The sequence below is a fragment of the Nycticebus coucang genome, chromosome 15 (genome assembly GCF_027406575.1).
Source record: "Nycticebus coucang isolate mNycCou1 chromosome 15, mNycCou1.pri, whole genome shotgun sequence".
NCBI lineage: Eukaryota > Metazoa > Chordata > Mammalia > Primates > Lorisidae > Nycticebus > Nycticebus coucang.
Genome location: NC_069794.1, coordinates 80,366,107 through 80,393,427, shown reverse-complemented (window position 1 = coordinate 80,393,427; position 27,321 = coordinate 80,366,107). Strand labels below are relative to the sequence as shown.

At 36.3% G+C, this 27,321-nt stretch overlaps 1 protein-coding gene across 1 annotated transcript in view; it reads left to right on the top strand.

Moving 5' to 3' along the window:
• UBL3 (ubiquitin like 3) overlaps nucleotides 1-27,321 on the top strand; it is a 72,947-nt gene that overhangs the window by 33,075 nt on the left and 12,551 nt on the right. Inside the window, exon 2 of the mRNA XM_053563624.1 lies at nucleotides 24,346-24,454. Coding sequence (XP_053419599.1) covers nucleotides 24,346-24,454 — 109 coding nt within the window. The remainder of the gene's footprint in view (nucleotides 1-24,345; nucleotides 24,455-27,321) is intronic.

Genomic DNA, 27,321 nt, shown 5'->3' with positions numbered 1-27,321 from the left:
GAACTTTATGGATACCTTGTACTGTATACTATTAGAACTATTTTAGATAACCTAGGGATCTTCAGTTATAAATCCAAAAGATGCTTCTTCGTACTTGGCCTCTCTTACTACCACTTAAAATAGTGGGCAGGCGTGTCCAACCTTTTCCCCCTCTGGTTGATATTGAAGAGTAAGAGTTGTCTTAGGTCACACATTAAATACACAAACACTAGTGACAGCAAATAAACAAGGTCTGTGCATACTTTTCACGATATTCAACACCACAGATAAGCAAAAGAAACCTTCCCAAAATAAGCACATGGCTGGTGGGCCTAGAGGTCGTTGTACGCCCTTGTAGAGCATCTGGCTTTCCTTTAAACTTTCTTCTCTCGGTTTTCATGATCCCAGATATGTGGTTTTCTTGCTGTTTCATTAGCTACTGTCTCTCAGTTTCCTTAGCCAACTTTTTTGCATTTTAAGTATCAGCTTTGTTCAGGGTTCAGTATGAGCTCTCATCTCTTCTCTTTCTCTGTTCTCTTTTCTAGAATAGGATCAATTCCCAGGCTTTTAATATCACTTAAATGCTGATGGTGCCCAAACTTTCTCCTTGACATTCCTTAATCATATAGCTAATTAATTCATTTTAAATTTCCACTTTTTAAAACCCATAAACATCTGGAATTTAGGATTAAACCTGGAGATTGATGCCATCATTACCCCAGCTTACTCAGGTGGAGTAACCTTAATTCCTCAGTTTCTCAATCATTCCCGTCAGTACCCTAATAAGTTGTGTTTTTTACCTCTAAAAGTGTTTTTCAACCATTTTTAACTTATGGCACACTTGAACCTATAGTTAAACTTCCATGCCACCCTATATTGATTTTAAAAAGTATAAAAAAGAATATACTTACTATGCTTCAAACTTCTTTCAAAAATAATTAATCTTTAAAATTTTTCATGGCACACCTAAGATCCTCTCATGGCATACCAATTGAAAATCACTGCTCCAAAGTATGACAGTTGGCCCTCTGTGTCTGTGGATTCTGCATCTGTAGATTCAAACAACTGCAAATGAAAAGTATTTGGATTGAAAAAACTCCATAAGGCTCTAAAAAGCAAAGCATGAATTTGCTGTGCTATGCTGACTCCGCACCAATGAAATAATGTGTAGGCATTGTATTAAGTACTAAAAGTAATCTAGAGATGATTTAAAGTGCACAGCCAGTGATGGGCATGGGTTATGTGTAAACACTATGCCATTTCATGTCAGGGACCTGAGCATCCTCAGATTTTGGTATCCGGGTTCCTGGAACCAATCTCCCACTGATACATGCTGATGACTGTATGTTTCATCTAAGTGTATCTTCTTCACTGCCTCCACCCCCGTCGTCCACACTTTTATCATTTCAACTGAACTAATGCAAAGTCTCCCAACTGGTCTCTCTGCTTCTCTTCTCTATAAAGAAAGAATACTTTATGCATACAACAGTCAAGGTGGTCTTAAATGTAAATTGGATCGTGTTCTTCTGCTAAAAATCTTCAGTGGTTTTATAGTGCACTTTGAGTATTATCTGGAGTCCTTCCCAGGCTGTGTGAGATGACCCCTGTTTGCTCTCTAACCTCATTGGTACTGTTCTTTTTTCAGGTACTGTTCTGACCTTATTATCTGTCTTTTCTTTCCTCAAATGTACCAAGGTGTTTTCCTTTCTACCTCGCAGTCTTTATACATGCAGCATCCACTGCCTAGAACATTCTACCACCTACTTTTTTCATTTTTGGCACCTACTTCGGGTCTCAATGCAGGTATCACCTGTTTAGAGAGGCCTTCAGTAAAGGCCTTCATCAAGTTCCCTGTGTCCCAGTTGCCTAATCTCGAGCCCTGTTTTTCTTCATAGGATTTTCCCACAGGGTATCTTTTTGTTTATTTGCTTGCTTACCTGATTGTGTTTCTGTACTGATAGCTTCATGTTGTTACAGACTTATCTGTGTTTTTTATGTTATGTACCCAGTGTATCCATAGTAGGTGCTCAAAAATATTTTTTTTTTCTTGAATGCATGGCTGATACCTTGGAGAGATGATTATATTATTTTGAAGAAAAGAAGGAAAATTTTATATTCTAATTGAGCATGATCATCCTGTATTACAATGTTAACAGTCTTTAGGTAATAGGAATTTGAATTTTTTTCAATTAACTTTTCTAATAGAAAAAGAAAACTTTTTTTTTTTTTTTTGAGACAGTCTCACTATGTCACCCTCAGTAGAGTGCTGTGGCATCATACCTCACAGCAACTTCAAACTCATGGGCTTAAGCGATTCTCTTGCCTCAGCTTCCCAAGTGGCTAGGACTATAGGCGCCCACCACAACACCTGGCTATTTTTTTTATTGTTGTAGTTGTCATTGCTGTTTAGCTGGTCCAGGCCTGGTTTGAACCTGCTAGCCTTGTTATATGTGGCTGGCGCCCTACCCACTGAGCTACGGGCACCGCCAGAAAAAGAAAACTGAAAAACTTGAGAGATCATTGAATGCAGGCAGTACTTCTCTAGTAAGGAAATGTAGATAATAATATGCTACTTAACATTTTTACAAAAAGTTTTAAGTTTACAAAATACTTTAATATACATGGTATCTCGTTTGAGCTTCCAAATATTCTTCTTAACTGCACATAGGATGTAATAGCCCTGGCCTCGTCTTAGGTAAGTGACCTTTGTTAAGCCATCTATAATATGAGTCAATGAGGGTGGGGTGGGTCATCCATTGAATTAAAATATATGAAAATATTTTGTAAACTGTACAATACAAAACAGATGTCCATAGTAGTGGTATTACGACTGAGATGCCTAGCCGTCAGAACGTTTTGGTGGCATGTCCAGGATGTCAACAGCTGTTAAGGGCTGTGGTTGATAAGAAAACTAAGGCTGTATAGTAAAGTGGAAAATCAAGAGTTCTGAGTACTAACATATTAGGATATCTTTATAAATTGTGTGTGTGTTTGGATAGGTATTCTCTATTTTTTTTACCATGTACTTTTCTAGACAGCATTCAAAAAATCAGAAGTTATTTTTTCTGTGATAGTGATGTCATTTAGAGTTACACTCCCAAGAAGGACTTAGCATTGAGTAAATAAAAATATGGCCAACAGTGTGTCCTAAAGTAGATGTATTGTAATTCAAATTCTGTATTTAAAATAATAAAGTCATGCTTTAAGTTTATTATATTGACATAATACGTATTATATGCATTGAGTATGCATAGAACAAATAGGAACACTGGCACCTTTTCATATATTTGATACAAAATTCACTCACTGACTATACATTAAATATTGTTTTGCGTCTTAAAAGTCTTAAGGGCTGGGCGGCGTCTGTGGCTCAGTGAGTAGGGCGCCAGCCCCATATGCCGAGGGTGGTGGGTTCAAACCCAGCCCCGGCCAAACTGCAACAAAAAATAGCCGGGCGTTGTGGCGGGCGCCTGTAGTCCCAGCTGCTTGGGAGGCTGAGGCAAGAGAATCGCGTAAGCCCAAGAATTAGAGGTTGCTGTGAGCCATGTGACGCCACGGCACTCTACCCGAGGGCAGTATAGTGAGACTCTGTCTCTACAAAAAAAAAAAAAAAAGTCTTAAGGGCTTTTGGAAGATGATTGTCATGGTCTAGAATAGATTATAATGAAAGCTACTTAGGCAGCGCCCGTGCTCAGTCAGTAGGGTGCTGGCCACATACACCAAGGCTGGCGGGTTTGAACCTGGCCTGGGCCAGCTAAAACAGCAATAATAACCACAACAAAAAAATAGACGGGCATTGTGGCGGGCGCCTGTAGTCCCAGCTACTTGGGAGGCTGAGGCAAGAGAATTGCTTAAGCCCAAGAGTTTGAGGTTGCTGTGAACTGTGACGCTCCAGCACTCGACCCCCCCCCCCAAAAAAAAAGAAAGTGGGTGGTGCCTGTAGCTCAAAGGAGTAGGGTGCCAACTCCATATACCGGAGGTGGTGGGTTCAAACCCAGCCCCGGCCAAAAACTGCCAAAAAAAGAAAGCTACTTAAATAGTGACTTTTCCTGTCATTTTTCCCTTAGTAAACAGAGGCTTTGAAAATTTCATTATATACACCTGATCCCTCCTAGAAGTATTAAACAGGTGTTTAATGTATGTTTGTTAAAGATCATTTTTACCCACTATAGAAAATTTATAAAATCAATTGTTGCATAATAATTTATTTAACTATTAAATAGCAATAGATAATCCTTTTAAAATTTGGAAAAGGTAGAAAATATTAAAAAGTGGCAGAAAAATCGCCTATATTGTTAACCACCCAAAGATAACCAATGTAAATATTTTGATTTATTTCTTGCCAATCTTACAAATAACTGTTAAAGTCCTGAAACAATCTTTCCCTCTTCTTCTTTAGACTTTCTCTTTTTTTCCAGAACAGCAAACATAGCTGATAATTGTTGGATCAAAAACTACCCTCAAGGAAGCAATGATGCTTTAAGACTCTACACTATGTACCGTGTTTACAATTATTAGACTAATTCATACTTCATTGAACAGTAATATAGTTACTAGATTAAATACAACTACGGGATAAAAAAGAGCTTTAAAAATTCATAGAATTAATAGGACAAATTGGATATAGAATTGTGGTTGAAGTCAGGAATGTGGTGGAAATTAGGAAATAAAGTGATAAAGGCAATGCGAATTGAAAGAGTTTGAGATATTAAAATCACAGCACTCAGGAGCAATAAGGGGGCTGATGGGCAATCTAGATTCTTGGGTAGCTCCGCATTTTATTTGCTAGGGAATTGGCTCATCCAAGATTATAGCCAGCTAGTATAAAAGGCAGGACTAAGAATCCGAGGCTCCAGACTTAACAGTTTAATCTTCTGTCTTTTATACAGGATGTGGCAAAAGTGGGCCTGACTTTATAGAAAATGAATTCTACAAATGCTAACATTATATGAACTTTGTGGTACCCATATTCTCTGACAATAGTTTGATCTCTTATGAAAAACGAACGAAAATACCATAAACTTTCATATTCAAATCCAAATCCTGCCCATTTCCTTTTTGGTATTGTTGTTCTTTCTTTGTAAACACTACATACTAGAATCATTGATAAATATAATTAAAATAATATGGTATATATTGAATATTAGTTTGGAAATACAACTCCACCATAGGACAAAACAAGATAGAGATTATTATTACAAGGCCTAAAAACTGCACCATTCACAAAAAAGCTACTGAATAAAGCATTACAGATTTAAAAAGACAGTAAAGTGACTTAGAAGTATGCACATGTATCACTAGGTCAGGAGAGATGACAAAGGCAGGGCCAGTATATCCCTTCAGGCAATGGCCATGTAGAGCACATTCTGGAGTAAAGAAAGTGCTTTTTAATACAGTCTATATTTAAAACAAAGAACTCCTCATTTAGTATTTATAATGAGGTAAAGGTCTTGGTCCAATTATTATTACTATTTTTTTCTTTTTGAGATAGAGTCTCACTATGTCACCTTCGGTAGAGTGCTATGGTATCACAGCTCACAGCAACCTCAAACTCTTGGGCTTAAGCAATTTTCTTGCCTCAGCTTCCCAAGTAGCTGGGACTACAGGCACCTGCCACAGCACCCGGTTATTTTTTGGTTGCAGTTGTTATTGTTTAGCAGGCCCGGGCCAGGCTCGAAACCACTAGCTTTGGTGTATGTGGCCAGTGCCCTACTCACTGAGCTACAGGTGCCCAGCCAAGGTCCAACTATTATAAAAAAGACAGTAGACCAGGGTCAGTAAGTAAATGGCAGCCACACTCACACCCAGCCTCCCAGCCCTCCTGTTTTATTGTGACAGACTGGATAAACAACTTATTTTACACTGAGCCCAGACGTGGCTTAAGAATACTTAATGGAACATATTTTTGTCAGCCAATTCCTACAAACCAATGGGAACTGGCAAAAATGATAAACCCTGTTTTCCAGCTTGGCATTAGATGTTTTCTGGTTATTTTCCTTTCTAAAGTAGACTAAGGTAAAGGTTAATAAGCCAGTCAGTAACCATCTGAGGAGATATAAATATCTACTTGCTGAATAAAAAGTTTTTTTCTCTGTAACACAATTGTATCTAATTGGATGACTTGTGTGTAATTTTGTTGATACAGACTACAAGATGCTACTTTGGATGCCCCCCAGTTTACTCTTGAATGACATTTGTAATGCCCCAGCTTTTTTAGATATCCTTAATAGTTTTAGAAAATGGTAGAATTGCTTGTAAATAATTTACTTTTAAATCTAGTCGGTATATAATTTAATGTTGGGTAATTGCATGGAAATTACACAGAATGAGTATTAGAAATTGTGCTGTATCATCTCAACTTCTTAAATATTGTGATATTTCAACCGTTCAATAAAAAATATGAGAGGACAAATTATCTGAAAATATAAGAGCAATGAAGTTCGTAATAGTTATTCCTGTTGTATTAGAAAGTGATTTCCGCCCCCCTCAAGTTAGAGGAGACTATTGTAGAAAAGATGTGAAAATATGTAGCCATATTTCTCAAAGATAAAGTGGTATTGTTGACATAAGAGCCTTTTTCTAAGATGCCTGTGGTTTCATCCCAGACGACAGCCCTGGGAGTGTCCTGGAAGAGAGGGCCTAGGCCTATAAATAATTTGAAAACACTCCCCCTGTGATTTTGAATCCCAAGGACTACTGAGATCTGGGAACTTTTAAGAATTTAGGTGGAGTAGCCGGGCTTGGTGGCTCACGCCTGTAATCCTAGCACTCTGGGAGGCTGAGGAGGGTGGATTGCCTGAGCTCATGAGTTCAAGACCAGCCTGAGCCAGAGTGAGACCTCATCTCTAAAAATAGCTGGGCACTGAATAGCTTGAGCCCAAGAGTTTGAGGTTGCTGTGAGCTGTGATGCTACAGCACTGTACTGAAGGTGACAAAGTGAGACTCTGCCTCAAAAAAAAAAAATAAATAGATAAAAGAATTTAGGTGGAAAATTAAGATTGATTTTGCTTTCCAGGAAGAAGTATAAAGAGAGAATTACTGTGGAAAGCCACTAGATCATTTAACTCATCCATTGTTTTAAAATGGCAGCCGTATGTAGTTTGATATAGCTATATGTTTACATAAATATTCATATTTCAAAGATTGTCACACTTTATGGGGGCAAGACATGATTGCAAGAGGGACTTTACCTAACAATTGCAATCAGTGTAACATGGCTTATTGTACCCTCAATGAATCCCCAACAATAAAAAAAAAAAAAAAAAGTAAAAAAAAACAAAAAAAACCCACATTTTAATCATTGAGCCTCTTTACAGAATTGTTTTTTATATAGATCATTGGCTTAGCTTAATTAAGTGGTCCCATGTTTCTGAGTGAGGTAGCTTAAAGTTTGTTCTTATACCTGAAATACAGGATTGTGTGCTACCGAGTTGTAATATGTGTACATGTGTTTTGTATGATGAGATCATTATTATGTGGGGTAATGGAAACCATTATAAGTTCTGTGTTTTTATAATACCTGTTTATAGATATGAAAGTAAATCATGCTTATTGTAGAAATTTGGGAAAATAAAATGATAAAGTAGAAATTGGAAATCACTTATGCTATCACCTAAAATGAACAGCTATTAATATTTCACATGTTTCTTTATTTTTCTGACATGCTATAAGTAGTTTTATATTTTGCTTTTTAAAACTAGTAGTGTGGAATGATAATTTTCTCAGGATATTCTTTAAAAATGCAATTATTTAGACTTATCATAAAAAATATTTATAAAATGTCTAGCAGAGTGCCTGACACATTAATAAGCTTTCAACAAATTAAAATTCCCTCAGAGTCAAAGATCTTGCAGGCTATCCTGAGTCTGGTTCTGTCTTCCACCCAATAAATTAAATTAGTTATTTGGCTTTTTAAACCTACTTATTAGAGATAAGAAATTCATTTCTTCATAAACTAGCCTGTTTCTTTTTCCAACTTTAATGATTTGCTTTTCTGCAGTTGCTTCCTGTTGGTTTCACACATGCCTTAAGAACGACCAGGATATACACGTTGTTCAGTGTGACAGCTTTTTAGCTCTAGAAGGTAGTTCCCGTGTCTGCTTTCCCGTGTTTTTTCTTTGAGCATTCCCCCCTTAACTTTTATTTGTTATGTGAGGGTCTGACAGTTCAATTTGCAAACTCATCTTAGAAAAAGTGCTGCCTATCTCATCTCTGAATTTATTTACAGTCACTTTCAAAGTACTTTTCCTTGGGAAGAAGCTGTGTACCTACACCAGCACACCTGGTCCCCCTCTTCAAAGCAATTTTGGAACTCCTTTTCTGGAATGGCCATCAGAGCTATTGTCATAGTACCCTGAGGTCCTTAATGTCATCAAAGTATCTTCCTTTCAAAATTTCCTTTATGTTTAGGTAAAGAAGAATGTAATTGGGGGCCAGATCAGGTGAGTAGAGAGGGTGTTCCAATACAGTTATTTGTTTATTGGCTAAATACTCCCTCACAGTTCCACGTGAGCTGGTGCATTGTTATGATGCAAAAGCCATGAGTTGTTGGCCAAGATTTTCAGTTCAGATTTTACTGTTTCTCTATGTTTACTTGTCTGCTATGCTTCTCAGAGTCAACTGATGATTTCAATGCACAATTCAATAAGTTTTTGCAGTGTTTCCATCAGTTCTGCTCGTTTGTTGGCCACCCTGACATCTCTTCATCAGTGACACTTTCTCTTCAGAAAAACTAATTCATTTGTACACTGCCATTTTCTTCATGGGTTTGAACTCGCCTGCCTTGGTGCATGTGGCTGGCACCATAACCACTGTGCTACAGGCACCAAGCCGTGTTATAGCTTTTTATCTTCTACCTTTTTTTGAGTTATTTACATCAAATCAATTTTTAGGCATGGGACCTACCAGGTAAAGAAATGGAACATTTTTATAGCTAATGATAATAATTGCCAGGTGACTTTCCAAAAGGGTTTATACTGTGTGAGTTCCCCTCTGTCTGTCCCCTCATCGGCCATCAGAACTCATTCATTCATTCATTCAATCATGGTTAGAAGGAGAAATTAGACATTTAAACCCTATCAGTCTGATTACTTTACTGATGTCCCAGGTCACATTCAGTGGAGGAGCAACACTAACATTTCAAAAGAGACTTAGAAAGTAAATATGAAATTCAGTGATGTGTGTTGATTGAAATTTACTGTAGGGTGTTTGTAGAAGTAATAAATAATCACAAATATGAATCACAAATATAATATAAATATAATCATAAATATGAAAAGGACTGTCTTTTAGCAGTTGGATTTTGAAAGAAATTCCTGGAACCATTGGATGGTTCCAAATTCCTGGAACCATTTGTATATTCATTCATTCCCACTGTACCCTAGTCATCGTAGGAAATTTTATCCTCAATCTATTGATTCTGCCTTGACGTTAAATACTTTTACTTTCTGCACTTTGGGAGAAAGTCCAAAAAGTACCATCCAAAGTGGAAACACTATTCATATCAATGGGATTTTTGATTATTTTGAAATAGTTTTGTATTTTTATTTCAATTATTGACTGAAAAGATGGGTGATTTGTATGTTTTGTTTTTTTGACAACTTTGTGATGAATAACAAGTGTCTTGTCTGAGGTTAGTAAGACATCATTTAGGTTCATGGTAGGTTGCTCCTAAAGTTTAAGGAGACAAACTTTAATTGTGTCTCCTTAAAGTTTGCCACAATTGTGGCAGTCTTTGCTCTATGAGATTCACGCTTATTTTGAAAACAAGCAAAATTATTCAAAACAAAGTCTAAAAATAGTTTATAAACTGCATAATATTCTAGGCTTTACCTTTGAGAGACTGTTGGCCTAGCTAGAGTGCAGTGGTGCCATCATAGCTCATTGCACCCTTCAACTCCTGAGCTCAAGCAATTCTTGAGCTTAGAGTGCTAGGTCTCACAGAGTGCCAGGCTTATGGGTGTGAGCCACTGCACAAGGCTTTCTACTTACCTTGAACATATTTAACCTCAGTCAGCCACTGTTTCCTCAGCTGAAAATAAAGATAGTAATATCTGTAATCCTTGTATGACTGTATTTAGCACAGTTTCTGACACATGGTAAACAGTCCATAAATTTTGTTATTGTTACTACCACCAATAATATCAAGCATCAAAAATGACTAGAATGATAAAGTTTGATGAGTGTTTATAAGCATCTTAAAGTTTTGAGGTTTCTTTGCTAATTTTTGTCATTCAAGAAAGATTTCATATGTCCTTTGTATAAAAGTTGTGCTGTTGCAAATACAACCACTTGGACTTTGTTTTCCATACGGTTTCTAATTATATGTGCTTTAGACTATCCTACTCACAGTTATTAAGTCTCAAAAAATAATAATGGTTTAAATAATGTGAAAAATGTGTAGAATGATTGCAGAATAATTTAGAGGACCTTGAGTCTTGGGAGTGAGGACCATCAGTAAGCAGATGGATTGTAGTCTGCTACATTTTCAGTAGTTGCTGTGGCTTGTTGGAGATCTTGTCTGTGGTTATGGTGTTTTTCTCTTTCTCTGTAATGGCCCCCTGATGATTTTATTGACGCACTTTAGGGAGGATGATCAACTAGTTTAGTACTTGTACCATGGCTTCATTAAGGATATTTAATATGCTACCACAAATATTCACTTTGTATAAAACTGGCTAATGACAGAGAAGAAAAGTAGAAGGAAGCAAAGAAGAGAAGGAATAGAAGCCATCGTGATTCCTGCCCTTGAGAAGTTTACAGTCTAGTTGAGGGGATATAACTTACATATTTAAGTAATTGAGTAAGTTTAGGAAAAAGACAAATTAAGGAAAGCCATTTTTCTTTGATGGAATCTAAAGTACCTCTTCTATATAAATATAACACAACAGTTTTAAAAACTTACACTAAATGATTGTATTTATTATATTTCATGTTTGTGATAGTCATAGAGGGTAAATTAAAAGTAATGTTAATGTGGCTCCTAAATGTATATAGATAATGTATGTAATGTGAATTAAATTATGGATTTGAAAATGTTGAGATTGCGGAAATATATTAGGTAATGTCAGTGTGGAATTAGAAATGTTCCGTCTTCAACACTTATCTTGGCCAGCAGAAATAAATGTGTCAGGAGACCTTAAAGAGGATTAGAGGGATTTACCAGGTAACCACAACTTGATGAGAATATTCTGCAGACATTAAATTCCTTTAATTCTAAGCTTCTGTCTGTACTCTTAAAATCACATTTTATTCAGAAACTAAGCCTATTTCCTTTATTTGAGATTCAGATAAATACCAGATCTAATCAGTGTTGTAGGTACCAGAGTAAGGGTTACAGATTACCTTGAGTTAGTATAAAAGTTAGGTAATATATCCATTAATAATAAATAACTTCAATCTAAGGGTCAGTTTCTACCTTTGTTCAAGTAGTGCCTAAGTGTCCCAAGGTGGGGACAGCATTCATATCAAAGGGATCTTATTTCAAAAGTAGTTTTGTATTTTTATTTTAATTATTAACCACAAAGATGGATGATTTTGTAATTTTTTTTTTTTAACAACTTTTTGATGAATGACAAGTGTCTTGTCTGGGGTTAGTAAAACATCATTTAGGTTCATGGTATGTTGCTAAGGGACCTGTCTCCTTAAAGTTAATGGAGTCATTGATATAATGCTATAAAACAGGCTCAGCAGTTTTATAAACAGTTGTGATTATAGGCAAGAATCCATCCTTGTCCCATCAAGGTTTTTCTGATCCTGAAAAAACCTTAGAAACTAAAAGTAACCCTAAAACTTTAATGAGAAAGTTGTTCCCAACTTGTGATGATATAATTATTAGGTAAATATCTTTTACTCTGACTTTTAGACTGCCTTCTAATCCAATTTTTAAAAAACTTATCATCATAGAAGGTTTTAAACATTCATAAAAGTAGAAAAGATATTTTCATGAACCCTTGTGTACCTGTCACTGTGCCGCAGTAGTTAACAACATACTGTATCCCATTCTTGTTATATGTGTTCACCACTACCCTCCCCCATTAATTGTTTTTATAGGAGTATTTTAAGATAAATCCTAGCTTTCTTGTCATTTCACTTTCTTTAGGTACGAATCACTAACAGAGAAGGATATATAATCACTACTTTATCACAGTAAGAAGATAGGATTGAAATTGCTGGTAATTCTATGTTTAACATTTTGGGAACCTATAAATTTTTTTCCAGAGTAACCACCACCACCTACATGTCTGTCAGCAATGTGTGAGGATTTCACTTTAACCCTATCTTTGCCAACACTTATTATTGTCAGTATTATTGATTATAGTCATCCTAGTGGGTTTGAGGTGGTGTTTCACTGCGGTTTTGATTTTTATTTTCCTAATGACTAAATGATGATAAGCATCTCTTTATGTGCTTACTGGCAAAGTTCTTCCAGCTGAAAATACATAATTGGATAGCCGGGCGTTGTGGCAGGCACCTGCAGTCCCAGCTGCTTGGGAGGCTGAGGCAGGAGTATCGCAAAAGCCCAAGAGCTGGAGATAGCTGTGAGTCCTGTGACATCATGGCACTCTACCAAGGGTGGTAAAGTGAGACTCTGTCTCTACGAAAAAAAAAATACATAATTGGGTATTGATTTTGCTTGAGATTTTTAGGATAAAAGCTTATAAGTTTATATATAGTGCTATAACATTTTATTAGAATTTAAGTTTCTCCTTTTTTGTTAAGTTTAGTTTTTGAGAGTTATGAGAATTATTAGGCAGTTGAGAAGTTTGCCAACTAAAATATATAAATTGAAATTTCTAAAAAAGAAAATCTATCCAGTTATAATTGCTATTTAAAACTAGATAATTAATTGAAGGCTACTGATGTGGCACATTTTGACAAATTTTTACATTGCATAAAAACTTAAAGCTAACTTTAAAAATTAGGACTGTTTTTGAATTTGTAACTTTCATAAATCAGATATTAACCAAAATCAAAGCAAACTTCTAAATAGTATTTTCTGTGCACAAAAACTATGCCTTGCACAGAAGCTATTTCCAGGGGCTCCAAAAGCAGAGATCACATCTTCAGCATTTTAGCAAATGACTTAATTTTTATGATCTAATTATTTTTATTAGGCTTGTTCTAACATGCCTTGTCTTTGCAATGGATTTTTTAAGCTTCATCTTCTGTTCTAGCTTCCTATCATAAGAACTGAACAATAGAACTGAAATTTTTTTTAAATGCCATTAAGGCCGGATATGCTGGCTCATGGCTGTTATCCTAGCACTTTGGGAGGCCAAGGTGGCATGACTGCTTTGAGGCCAGGAGTTCGAGGCCAGCCTAAGCAACATAGCAAGACCCTGTCTCTATAAAAAATAGAAGTTACCTGGATTTTTTGGTGTGCCTCAGTAGTGTCAGCTAATAAGGTCTGATGACACCACTTCATACAGTTACTCTAGGCAGTGCTCAAAGGGCAGTGAGATCTATCTCAAAACAAAACAAAATACCTCCTACTACTTTTGTCACTAAAACATTTTTTTAAATGGCCCTAGATATTAATATTATACAAAAAGTCTTTATAAAATTAGAAGTTTTGATTTGGTAGAAACCTTAGAACAGTGGTTCTCAACCTTCCTAATGCCACGGCCCTTTAATACAGTTCCTGTGGGTTGCAACCCACAGGTTGAGAACTGCTGCATAAAGAATAGGATGCTTTTTTAAACTGGTTTTTTTTTTCCCTCTTCAGAACAACTTTTTTATTATCACTGTGACCTAGATTTCAGAGCTTGTATTTTAAGATAGCTCTGTGTGAAAAAGAGCACATCTACTATCACCTAACTATACGTATAACAGTAAAAAAAAATTAGAAAACATTTTTCGTTGGCAATTATTGTTACAACCACTTTCTTGTTATAGCTATAATGTGTCTGGTTATGAGTATATTATTGAAAGATTTTAGGAATGTTGGCTGTAGTTAGGCATACTCTGGTACATTATTTATTCATCCCTTTAATATATCAAATATCTACTTTTTCAGGCACTATTATTGGGGTTAACTATGAATTAATTTAAAATGCATTCTTTTTTTTTTTTAATCCAAAAGCCTTTTGGGGCTGTTGTTGTTGGTTTGTTTTATTTGTTTTGTTTTGTTGGGGTTTTTTTTAGAGACAGTCTCACTCTGTTGCCCAGTAGAGCGCTCTAGTGTCAGCCTAGCTCACAGCAACCTCAAGAGTCCTGGACTCAAGCAGTCATCCTGCTTCAGCCTCCCAAGTAGCTGGGACTTAAGGCTTCCATCATGGTTTTCTATTTTTAATAAAGACAGGGTCTTTCTCTTGTTCAGACTGCTCTCAAATTCCTGAACTCAGGGATCCTCTTTCCGTGCTTGACCTCCCAGAGTGCTAGGGTTGAGCCACCCGAGCTGGCACCCTAAAGCAGTTTTTAACTGAGAAACAAAACACAGTCACACAAATAAAACACAGCACCTCATCTCCAAAATTGTTCTGCAGCCACATATACAATAAATTGTACCTGATATTGAGAGAAATAAGTTTTAAGATTGCTTTTCCACCTTCAAGGACCATGATTTAATTGGAAAGCTGGACATGTACATAAACTATGTCTAGTTAAAATTACGGAAGTAATATGTATAGGAAGACCTTTTATTTATTATCTAAAGAAATAATTTTGGGAGTAAAGGGGGGTACTGTATATAAAAGTGAGAAAATAAACATAAATCAAAATAATAGTGAGAAAATAAACATAATCAAAATTATCCTAGGCTGGCATGGACCTCAGGTTACCCACGATTGTATACACTAATTATTGGATGAGAACTCAGAGGAAGGAAAAAGTAATATAGGTTTGAATGGTCACATAGGCTTCAAAGGTGGCCTTAGAATTGAACAAGAACAATTAGGAAGTTATTCTGGTGATTTTAGCCAGGATGAGATTTATAATGATTGTGTCAATTTGGCTGAAAAAAAAATTGGGTAGGGAAATTTTAGTGGACTGAATAGTAGTTTATGTTATAAACTACATGATCTTAAGAGTTACTTAACCTCAGAATCCCCATTTACTGTCTGTAAGATGGAGATTATAGTACCTGTTTCATAGGGTTGTGTGCACCTTGTGCTAAGTACTGGGCAACACTTACAAGTAATCATTAAATGTCAGCTGTCAGAATTTTAAACTGCTGAGAATAGTTGGCCATGTCCAGAATGGATTGGGCTGAGAGATTGGCAGCAGAGAGAATTTGAAAGAACTGATAATTGGATAAGGAGAGATGAGAAAAAAGATGGGAATAAATGGTGACCGAACTTTGAAGCCTAAATTACTGGAAAACCAGGAGAATTCAACGGAAATAAATAAGTCAGAAAAGATACCTGTTATTTAGGAATAAATAAGCTCAGTTATAAGCATATCAATTTGTTGTTGTTGTTGCAGTTTGGCTGGGGCTGGGTTCGAACCTGCCACCCTGGGTACATGGAGCCAGCGCCCCACCGACTGAGCCACAGGCGCCGCCCAGCATATCAAGTTTGAATGGACTAGAGGCTATCCTATTAAAAATGGTCAGCTGACAGTTGGAGAAATAAAAGTGGTGCTCCATGGAGAATTAGTTTGGGAAAATTCCAAATGTTGGTAGTTGAAGCCTGGGAATGAATGAGATTTCTCTAGATGAAGTCTGTGGGATGGTGGGTTAGAGGATTGGTGAGAGAACTTTGGTAAAGCCCGTTGGATTATAAAAGGTAGAAAAACCAACTAAAAGAGAGGTTCAGAGGATCAAATGAACAAGAATAATCTTCCTCAAAGACTATTTTACCAAACACGAAATCTGTAGTGTGGTAGCAGGTAATGTGGGAAAGAAAATTGGTTCTATGTTAAATACTTGTTTCTGACAAGTATGTAGGGTTTTTAGTATGTTAACAATCAATTGCAAATCTCCAAGAGAGGAATATATGAAGTAGTGTTTCATAGATTTATCTTATCACAGAACCTTTTCTCCCTCAGAATACCTCATGGGGACTAGTATTCCAGAAAACACACAGTAGGAATTATAGAAACCTATTGAGGAAAGACGTTCAAGAAGGAAGGAGTTAAAAACTGTGTGGAATATTGCAGAGAGACTAATAAGATGAGAAGTGAGAAGAAGCTTTTTGATGTTTTTATTATTAATAGATGGTCATAAGTGACTTAAGTGCATAGCTCAGTAGCAAGACTTCAGTTGACACAGGTGTTTATAGAGAGTTAAAGAATTAGTGATGAGAGAATGAAGGCATAATCCTATCTCTTCTCATTCAGGTATACTGTGGGACCGATAGGAATGACTTGGTTATTACTGAATGTTTATGTGTCCTATGAATATTTTATTACACATATTAAAATCATTTTAATGTTGTATATCTAAATAATATGCCCTTTTTGTTTGATATGATATTAGTGCTGCAAGGGACCTTTAACAGTCACATAGAACAATCCCTCCAAGAACCATTAGTTTCTTTCTTACAAGGTAATCTCACACATTAAAATTATTTTCTTTTTTAGCCACAACAATGATAAAAACATTTATTTCATACTTATTTCATACACTATAAAAGGGGACAAGTCACTTTGACATTCTCTTAGCAATAGACATAAATAGGTTATCTTTCAACATTTTTAAAGATACAATATTATGCCATAGGACTAAGGGCTGACTTTCCATTACGAGTAAAATTTGTTTATGCATTCATACATCATGCCCAGCACTAAACAAACTTGAATTTCAGTGACCTATTCATGTTAACTTCACTGTCTCTTAAGGTGATTGAATGCCTTATAATAAATGCCTTAAAATAGAAATATGGCTGGGCACAGTGCCTGACGCCGGTAAACCTAGCACTCTGGGAGGCAAAGGTGGGTAGATAGCCTGAGCTCACCGGTTCAAGACCAGCCTGAGCCAGAGTGAGACCCTTGTCTCTAAAAATAGGTAGGTGTAGCTATTTGACTACAGGGGTGCCTGTAGTCCCAGCTACTTGGGAGGCTGAGGCAAGGGAATCGCTTAAGCCCAAGAGTTTGAGGTTGCTGTGGGCTGTGATGCCACGGCACTCTACCAAGGGTGACAAAGTAAGACTGTCTCAAATTAAAAAAAAAAAAAAGAATTCCCAAGAATATATTATCGTTCATTCATCTTTATAGCCCAACAGCTTCTTGTTCATGTTCAGTGTTTAAAAATACGTATGTTACTTAATAAATAATTGAAAGATTTATATAATTTCAGAATATTAAATGTTTTGGAATGTAGTTCTCCACCTACATTTTAAAGTGAGTTAAAATGTTCTGGAAATTCACATTCCAACTAAATGGGACATTCACATTCCAAGTAAATGAGACAATGTTATAAAAGTTTTACTTGGAAACTTAAGCTAGAATACTCTTTGATTTCTCTTTTTTATCTTCCTCATAGAGTAGGTAAATGTTTCCACAATTAAAAATAAGGAATCTCTGTTGGGCGCCTTGTAGCTCAGTGATTAGAGCACCGGCCACATGCTTCAGGACTGGTGTGTTCGAACCCAGCCCAGGTCTGCTAAACAAACAAAAAAATAGCTGGGCATTGTGGTGGGCACCCACAATGAATCCAGTGGATTAGTAGCACCAGCTACTAGAGAGGAGGCAAGAGAATCACTTGAGCCCAAGAGCGTGAGGTTGCACCCACAATGAATCCAGTGGATTAGTAGCACCAGCTACTAGAGAGGAGGCAAGAGAATCACTTGAGCCCAAGAGCGTGAGGTTGTGAGCTATGACGCAATGGTATTCTACCAAGGGTGACAAAGTGAGACTGTCTCAATGAAAAAAATAATAATCTCACTGAGTTTTCCACCTATTCATATTTAATATATATTGGAATCTATATCATGCTAAGCGCTAAAAAGAATGTAGAAAAAAATCTTTAGCTTCAATCCATTTAGCAAATCTCCAGTTTACAACTCCATGCCTGTGTCCCTTGAATATGAATAAATTCTTAGACAGGAATTCAGATGTATTTTCTTTTTATTAAGTCAAATACACATAGATCGTGAATACATTTATATGTATGTGGGGTACAGTGTGTTGATTTTTTAAATACAAACTGACGTGGTTACATCAAACCAATCAAGATAGCTTTCACCTCATTTACTTGATTATTGTTTTAAGACATTTATGTTCTACACTTGACAGATTTGACTTGTACCCTTGCAGTATGCTCCATAGGTGTGATCCCGCCTTTTACCCTCCCTCTATCAAACCTCTCTTCCTTCTCCATTTCTCTCCTTCATCCTGGGCTATAGTTGTGTTCTATCTTTCATAAGAAAGTGTGAGTAGATATAAGTAGGTTTCATAGAATTACCGAGTACATTGGATACTTTTTCCTCCATTCTTGAGATACTTTACTCAGGAGAATGTTCCAGGTCCCTCCGTGTAAACATAAAAGAGGTAAAGGCTCCTTCTTATAGGTTAAAAATCTATGTGCATGGATGCCTCATACAGTAGGTGGCCATAAAGTTCATGTGCAATTTAAAAATAGTGTGCAACTTCTTCACAAATATAATTGCTTCCTCATTCCAGCAAGAAACAGGGGTGCCCTCTTGGCTTCTCTAATTCTAATTTGAAATTCTTTTCCTACTCTTTTAAAAGAATTAGTCTTATTATTTCATCCATGATGATTAGATTTGGAGGGATTCATTTATGCCATTCCCTCCCATTTATAAGCTAGAGTATGTAAGCTGAGTTGTGAAGGGTGTAGGGTGCAGAGCATTCCAAACAGAAGAAACAAGCTGCATAAAGGCCTTGAAGAACTAAAGAACTTGCCAGTTTTGAGGAACTAAAAGATCCCTATGGTTGTAGCTCAGTGAGGGTAAGAATGGTGGGGATGATGTGGAAAAGAAACAAGGCAACAGAGACTATAACTGAGGAATGGGTTGGGTCTGCCTTTAGCCTACTGGCACAGCAGGTTGGGTGGTGCAGCGGGTCCAGTGGTATAGTAGGTCGGTACTGTGTTGCTAATCCACTGGATTCAAATGTCAACTTACTTACTAACTAAAATCTCTAAAGTCTTCTCTACAACTTTAAGTGGGGGTGGTGATACCTTTTTCAGAGATGGGCTAGGTGGAGTAACTTAGTACCTTCCACCACTATTTAGTAAAGGGCAAATTTAGTTCATTCTTCCATACTTTACTCTGGAATCTTTCCTTCCCTTCAGTTTTTCCATCGTGAACAATTCAAAACAAATTATTGTGTAAATTAAGTTCTAGAAAGATTTCTCCAAATCAATGTAATTTAACAAATAGAAATGGCAGTATAACTGAAAACTACGTTAAACTTGAAATTACATGCATTGAATCGTTCTTGTTTTCATTGGCCTTACAGGAAATGATCATGGTAGTTCTGCCTTACTAATAGTCTTGTTTTGATTTATTTTGCCTCAAAAGTAATTATAAGGTATATATACCTCATTTGGGTAACATAAATACCACTCCCTGAAAATTTTATTACATAAAAGGAGCTCCATCTCATAACAAGTCATTGTCTTTTTTTTAAAGTTTTCTTTTAGACGTATACACAAAGTATATCGTATTTTAAGCTGTAACTAAGAGTCTTATTTTTAACCCATGTTGATGTGTTGATGATCCCACTCCCCTCTAACAGATAAAGATATTTTATAGATTGACTACCTTGGTTTCAAATAAGTAAAAAGTTATTTTTGTTAATAAATAAATAAGGAAATAAGTATATAATTTTGATGAAATTGTCATACATTTACTAAGAGTAGCTATAGTTGACATCATTTATCTGAATAAGCCCAAGAAAGTTCTTACTATATAATAGAGGAGTAGTTTGCTGCTGACTAACCTATACATCCAGGTGTTTATCTAGGTGATTGCCTTCAAGATTTCTTCTAAAGGAAATTATGGGAATTCATTGTTTCCCTCCATTGGTGTTACAGTCCTCAGATATCCTTGACTACATGCCTCTAGGCTACAAGCAAAGTTATCTCATATATATAACATGGGACCAAGTTAAGACCAGTCTGTTAATCTTCTACGTCAGTAACCCAGTCTTTATCTTCATTTGAAAACTAGGCCTAATACATATCTTAATACGGTAGCACAGAATGAATTTTACTCTTGAAAATACCTTACTATTTTAACTGTGGCAGGTTACTGACTATAAAGATCTAAAGCCTAACGTGTTAAATATTGAGGTATTTACTCCTTTGAGCTATCCACATGTCCACAGCATTATCAAGGAATTGTTATCCATTTCCATTCTACATGTACTAACCATTTGATACCATGCCCAGAATGCTGAAGCCTAGATTAGAATCTTAGCTCTAGCCTTTTCCAATCTACACTTCCACTTGCATCCTGAAACTGAAGAAACTGAAATATGAGTCAACACATAATTAGCTGAGCACCTACTATGTGCCAGGCACTATTCCAGGCCCTGAAAGTGTATCAGGCAAGTGGTTATTCAAAAACTCAATGTTGTGTGGTGATTGCTGCTATTTTAAATTTTGGATGTAACTTCTTTTTGAAGCAGTCATTGTTAGTTTTAGATAGTTTAACTGTAAAACTTGATAGATTCTTAGATGTATGTATTTACGACTTACTTTTACAGTTGTCATATTCTTCCCAGAGAGGTAGTTTCCCTCTTAGTAAATTTTGAAATCTTACCCTGTTTTGTGTACTTACTTTAACCCTGTTCAGATTCTACCATAAGCTGTAAACTCAGATGTTGTCTGGAGCTAAGCAGGTTTCCTAAGTATTTGAAGCAGGCCAGAGCGAGTAAAGAGCAAGTGGTAGTGTCTGAACCAAACTAAAAATTCATGCCCACCCAGAAACATTAAAAAATAATTCTTCAATTCCAGATTAATGTAAGGAAACATAAAATTATTATTTGTGCTTGTTAGGTAAAGTCCAGGTTGTATTTGAGAGCTTCACACAGGACCATATACCCCTACATTGTACCCATTAGGTGGGAGCTTACTGAGTGCCCCCTTTCACCCCACTTCTTGAATATAATTGTTTTTCTCTTGTATTGTAAAAAAAAAAATTGTAACCTGTATCAGACACATCTAGAGGCCAGAGGTTCCAAAAGTCTGAATGTCTAGATAAACAGTTTTTAAACCATTGCTTTTTGAAATATGAACGTATAGAACCAGTTTATTTATGACAGTAATTGTTTTAAAACAGGAAATGCTGAATGAAGAGTTTGTAGCATAAATCCACACAGTTACATGCATGGAGTGGAGTGTGTGTTTTGTTTTGTTTTGTTTTGTTTTGAAGTTTTCTCTTTGTGAGAGAAAAAAAAGAAACAGAATGTCCGTAGATGGACATTTAGTAAAATTTACAGGTGGTCAGAGGATCCATGAATGTCTTATAACTTCATTTTCTAAAGTATTGTGTTTATGTATTCCTATGCCTAACTTTTCTTTTTAATGTAGGTTACTTTTTAGAGCAGTTTTAGTTTCACAGCAAAACTGAGAGGAAGGTACACAGATTTTCCATATGCCCCTTGTGCCCCACATGTGCACAGTCTGCCCCCCCCTCAACATCCCCCACCAGAACGGTACATTTGTTACAATTGATAGTATGCTTAGCTTTTTATTTTTTATAATCTCAAGGGGAATGTCTACTTAAGAATATCGTTTAAGCTGCTTTGAAAGCCCCACCTTAAATAGTACTTGATAGCTTTAATAATTTTTTTAATATTACTAGTTTATTAGGAATATTCTGAAATGATTGAGGAGTATAACACAATAACTTAAAAAAAAAAGTGTTTTTAAATCCAAGTAATTTAGTTCATAGTTTTTTCCCTTCCACTCCCCTCCTGCCCTTCCCCTCCTTCTTTGAAGTTATTTGGTCAACCTACTCACCAGTTGTATTTTACAAAAGCTGATTTCCTTCCTACAGGGAGCATTACATTCTTAATCTTATTAATATGTTTTTCGTAGGTAGAATAGTATATCAGTCACCTTGGGCTGCTGTAACAAAATACCACAAACTGGTGGCTTAAACAACAGAAATTTATTTCTCACAATTTTGAGAAGTGACTCAGACGAGGTGGTTGGGAGAATATAGAGCTCATTTGGATTCCATTAAATACAGAATTGTTTGTATGTATGTATTTTTCTAGGGGAGAAATTTTATAACTGAACAGTGATAAGTTTCTGGGAGTGGCATTGGCCATGGTGGCAGTTAAGATAATGAATTCATTGATGGCTCAGGGGGTATAAGTTTACTCATTATAGAGCCTGGCATCTAAAGAGTTTTTGGTATTTTTAATAAGAAAAAACATAGTGGTAACTAAAGAGGAGAGCTTGGGTAACCTGGGACCTAGCACCATTCAAACTGGTACAATGATGTTCTCTGTTTTTAATATATGAAGAAGCTAGGCTAGATTGCCAAGAGATCCAGGGCCCAGCTTTGGACTGGACTCAACTTTTGGTAAGATCTAATCAAATATTTTAACAGAGGCCAGGAACTATAGGAAACAGCATTTCTATTTCTGTGACTTACATGGAAATGAATAGATACGGTGGTTTTAAAAAATATCAATAATGATAGATGAAAATTTAAAAATAACCTTTTATTTATTTATTTTTTTTTTTTTGAGACAGAGTCTTACTTTTCAGCCCTGGGTGGTATCACAGCTCCTAGCAGCTGCCATCTCTTGGGCTCCAGCGATTCTCTTGCCTCAGCCTCCCAAGTAGCTATGAGTACAGACAGGCGCCTACCCCAAGGCCTGGCTATTTTTAGAGATGGGGTCTCATTCTGGCTTAGGCTGGTCTTGAACCCATGAGCTCACACTATCTACCTGCCTCTGCCTCCCGGAGTGCTAAGATTACAGGTGTGAGCCACCACGCCCAGCCCCAAAATAAAGATTTTTGATATAAACAGTGGTATAAGCAAGTATATATATATAGACTTGGAAATGTGAATCCAGTGGCTCTCAAATGCTTTAATTCTATTATCTCCCTTAAGGTTTTCACTGGGAGTAAATTTACATCTTTTGTCCCACATGCCCCACCTTCATCCCCCCAAAAATATGTGCTTTTGCAATTGAAACAAAGGTAGCCACTAGTACAGATTCCTCCATTATAGAGTACTTTAAAATTACAATTTGTATTTAATTTATTTAGGTTTGAATTATATATATACACACGTGTATGTGTATATATATATGTTTTGTTTTTTGTTGTTTGGTGTTTTTTTTTTTTTTTTTTTTGAGACAGAGTCTCACTCTGTGCCCTGAGTAGAGTGCTGTGGCATCATAGCTCAGAGCAATCTTAAACTCTTGGGCTCAAGAGATCCTCTTGCCTCAGCTTCCTGGGTAGCTGGGGCTACAGGCACCTGACACAATGCCCACGCCCAGCTAGTTTTTCTAGCTAGTTTTATTTTTGTTAGAGATGAGGTCTCGCTCTTACTCACTCTGGTCTTAAGCTCCTGAGTTCAAGGGATTCTCTCGCCTTAGCCTCCCAGAGTGCTAGGATTACAGGCAGGAGCCACCGTGTCCGGCCTAGGTTTGAATAATTTTTATAGGGTAAAAAATTGTATATAATTTATTGTTTTAGTTATGTTGTTTTAAGAGAATATAAACAATTTTTTTCTATTTAGTACTGACATCTTCATGTTTTTTTAGATTCACTGATGTGGTTTCAGATCGCAATAGTGCATTCATTTCATATGTTTCTGACTAATATTCCATTGTATAATGGAATTCCAAAATTAGTTCATTCATTAATCTTTTGGTAGACATTTGTCTTCTTTCTAGTTTTTGGTTATTACAAATAAAGCTGCTATGTACATTCGTGATCACAGCTTTGTGTGAGCATATGGTTTTGTTTTTCTTGTGCAAAAACTTAGAAGTACGTGTCAGCTTGCTAAGGCTGCAATAAACAGGTGACTTACAGCAATAGAAATTTATTCTAACACAGTTCTGGAGGTTGGTAGTCCCAAATGAAGGTGTTGGCAGGGTTGTGATCCCTGCAAAGGCTTTAGGGAAATGTCTTCAGATTCAATGTTTTTATTAGTTTTTGAATAGAAAATGTGTGTTGGGTAGTAATAGTGGTAACTTGCAGCAAGTCCACTTCTGAACGTTGTTGGAGTAATTAAATTTAAAAGCATAATGAATTTTGTTTTTTCTTTGTTTACTTACTATGGCAAATATATCTTACACATACATATGTAAAATAATAAAAAATAAAATTATATACCAAATTCCCATTCTTGTTTTTAAAAATGCTTTATAGAATTTACATAAATAAAAAACACAACATAGAATTAATAATTTAGAATGCTATTGAATCTTTTTATATTTTTCTTTAAAAATTTTGAGATTCATGTTAAAAGAATCTTTGTCTTCTTTCAGATAAATTTGCGCCTCATCTTGGTAAGTGGAAAAACAAAAGAGTTCCTGTTTTCTCCTAACGATTCTGCTTCTGACATTGCAAAACATGTGTATGACAATTGGCCAATGGGTGAGTGGTGTTTTCTCTTGAGGATGAATAATGTTGATTCTTTGTACCCTGCCTTGTTTCCCAAATATTTTGAAAAAGTTATAAATATACACAATTTAAAAGGACAACCAAAAACTGAGGGTAGAAGGCTCAGACTTAAAGGGGAAAACTGTATTTCCTTTTAATTTTTAAAAATTTTCTGAAGATTTTGTTTAACATTTTGCTCTTTAGCTGTCTAATTTGAAAATGGTAAAGGAATAGTCTGCAAAATCCCTACTTTTGCCTTAGAACCGTTTTAATATAAGTGAGAAATAGTTTTTAAAAACAAAAACAGGACAGTTAATAATTATTTAACAAAAACACAAAGTAGAAAAAATGCTATCTTTAACAGATTATGACATATTCTGCTTGTCTACTTTATACATAGACTATTTTAAATTAAGCTTGAAACAAAAGTTAATTTCTAATTCATGTTATTCCATGTGTTCCCTGAACTACTTATAATATGGTCAAGAGAATGTGAAGTTCATGTCTACATTGCATTTTCAAGCCAGCATCCCTGACAGTTTGGGAGTGCGTTTGTGGTATTCTTTCCTTCCCTTCTTTTCTGCGTAATTAGACTCTGTTTTGTTTCCCTTAGGTGGATCTTTATGTTCTTCCTTGAACTTCCCCAAGTATCATCTTGGCTCTTTTTATGTGATGTACCATAGTGATGTGACTGTTTTAGCTGATTTTACTTAATTTTTACTAGTAGAAGCAACTTTCAAGGTTGAGGTTTGTTTCAACAAAGAACACAGTGTATACAAAATAAATCAATTAAACTAGTGCTTCTCAAACTTAAATAATATATGGAAACTTTTTATAGGAAAAAAATTCTTGTAGATCCTTAGAGCTGACTTAAATTATTTTTATTATAATGTGTAGAAACATAAAACCTAATTGAAACTCTTTATTGTGGCTTGGTGCCTGTAGCTCAGTGGTTAAGGCGCCGGGTTCAAACACAACTGGGCCTGCTAATCAACAATGACACAGTAACAAAAATAAAAAATAGCCAGGCATTGTGGCTGGCACCTATAGTTCCAGCTACTTGGGAGGCTGAGGCAAGAGAATTGCCTAAGCCCAAGAGCTGGTGGTTTGTGTGAGCTGTGACAGCACTCCACCAAGGGCGACATAGTGAGACTTAGTCTCTCAAAAAAAAAAAAAACCTCGTTATTCTTATTAATTCATATACAACCATAAAACTAAAAAGGTCTATGACAAAAACGCAAATAACTCTGAAACCAGTAATGTTCACAAATTAACAACATTAATGTGCTTAGATGATGTATTTTTGCCAAAGCTAACTCACTGCTTGCATCATGCATCCTGTTGAGTTTGGCATGACTATATTACTATGTGGTGTCCGATGACCAAGTTATCTGCAGATTCCCCACAAAACCTTTATTCGTATGGTGTAACAGATTGTCATTCAGTCTTCTCTTAGAAAGAATGCATCACTTACCTTTTAGGTCAGCCTCTGTTCTTATCTCATTAGCCTCTTGACAATTAAGACATTGATTGCCACATTGGGAAAAAAAATTTTTCCTTGGGCCCACGGTGTTTTATTACAAAGGTAGAATAAAAACTTTAAAACCAAAGGATCCTTTTCAATTCAATGAAAAGTTTGTTATTTTTTTTATTGTCCATGTGTGAATTATATGCAACTCCACACAGAGTTAGAATCAGTTTTGACACTGCATGCCATGTGAGTTGTACATGACTCATAACATGCTTACTGAATTTGTTTCTGAGACTTGAGTCTTTTGTAATTCTAAAAGTACTTAATTGCATCTGGAGTGGACCTTCAGTGGTCCTGGATGACGACCTCTGAATCATACCCCCAAGTATGTGCAACAACGGCACATACCCGCCTATTGTCCTATCCAATTTCATGCAAAAAGCACATTTTTGTTAAAAGAGCCAACAGGCAAACATTCAAGGCAAAATGTGCAATTGGACATTATGGTAATCAGAGAACACTGTCTAGTACTTGTGGCACGCTGGGAGTAGGTTGACAGAAGGTGGAGGTGATGGACCAGTTGACACTGAGCAGAGGCGGTTTCACAGCTTCACGAAGCCTCAGGCTCAATGCTAGCTTGAGTTAAGTACAACTCATATGGCAGTTAAAATGTTCAAGTACTGACTGCTTGGTGCTAGAGCAATCATAAACCTAAGGCATGTACTTGGGTGTGAAAATCCATTTCAAATGGAAGGCTCCATTTGGTTATAAGCTAACGATGCCTAATGGAAATCATGTAGATAATCTCTTACAGATTATCATTAAAACAATAATATAATTTAAATAATTTTATGAGTTCTTTTAGACCCTGAGAATGTCTTTGTGGGTATATAGGCCTGAATTCAAGAAACACTAATTTAGATCAATACTTGTATTTTGCCATGTATAATGTGTACCTGTGTACAGTATGCACCCATGTTTTGGACCCAGACTTTCAGGACAAATAAAATCTTTGGTTTTATTTTTTAAAGGAAGGTAGAAGTGAACATGCAGCGGTGCCTCCTTCTCTTGCAAGAGGCATAAGGTGCAGAGTCAGCTGCTGCATAGAAGCTGGGAGTGAGCCCAGGCAGCCAATAAGAGTGATCTGGGTGACCTGAGCACCTGACCTCCCACAACTGTTCCCTCTCTGCCCACCCTCATCTCCATATCCTTTCATTTCTTATTCCTACCCGTGTCCGCCAGTGAGAACATGACCATGGCTACTCCGTTGACAACCCTAGTGGGCTTATTTCCTGGGAAACTGGTGTGAGGTGCCAAGGCTGACCTGTCTGCCCTGGGCTTCTGGCCAGTAGGTTCCTTCCTGCCTTTTCTGGGCTATCTGTCTCTCATG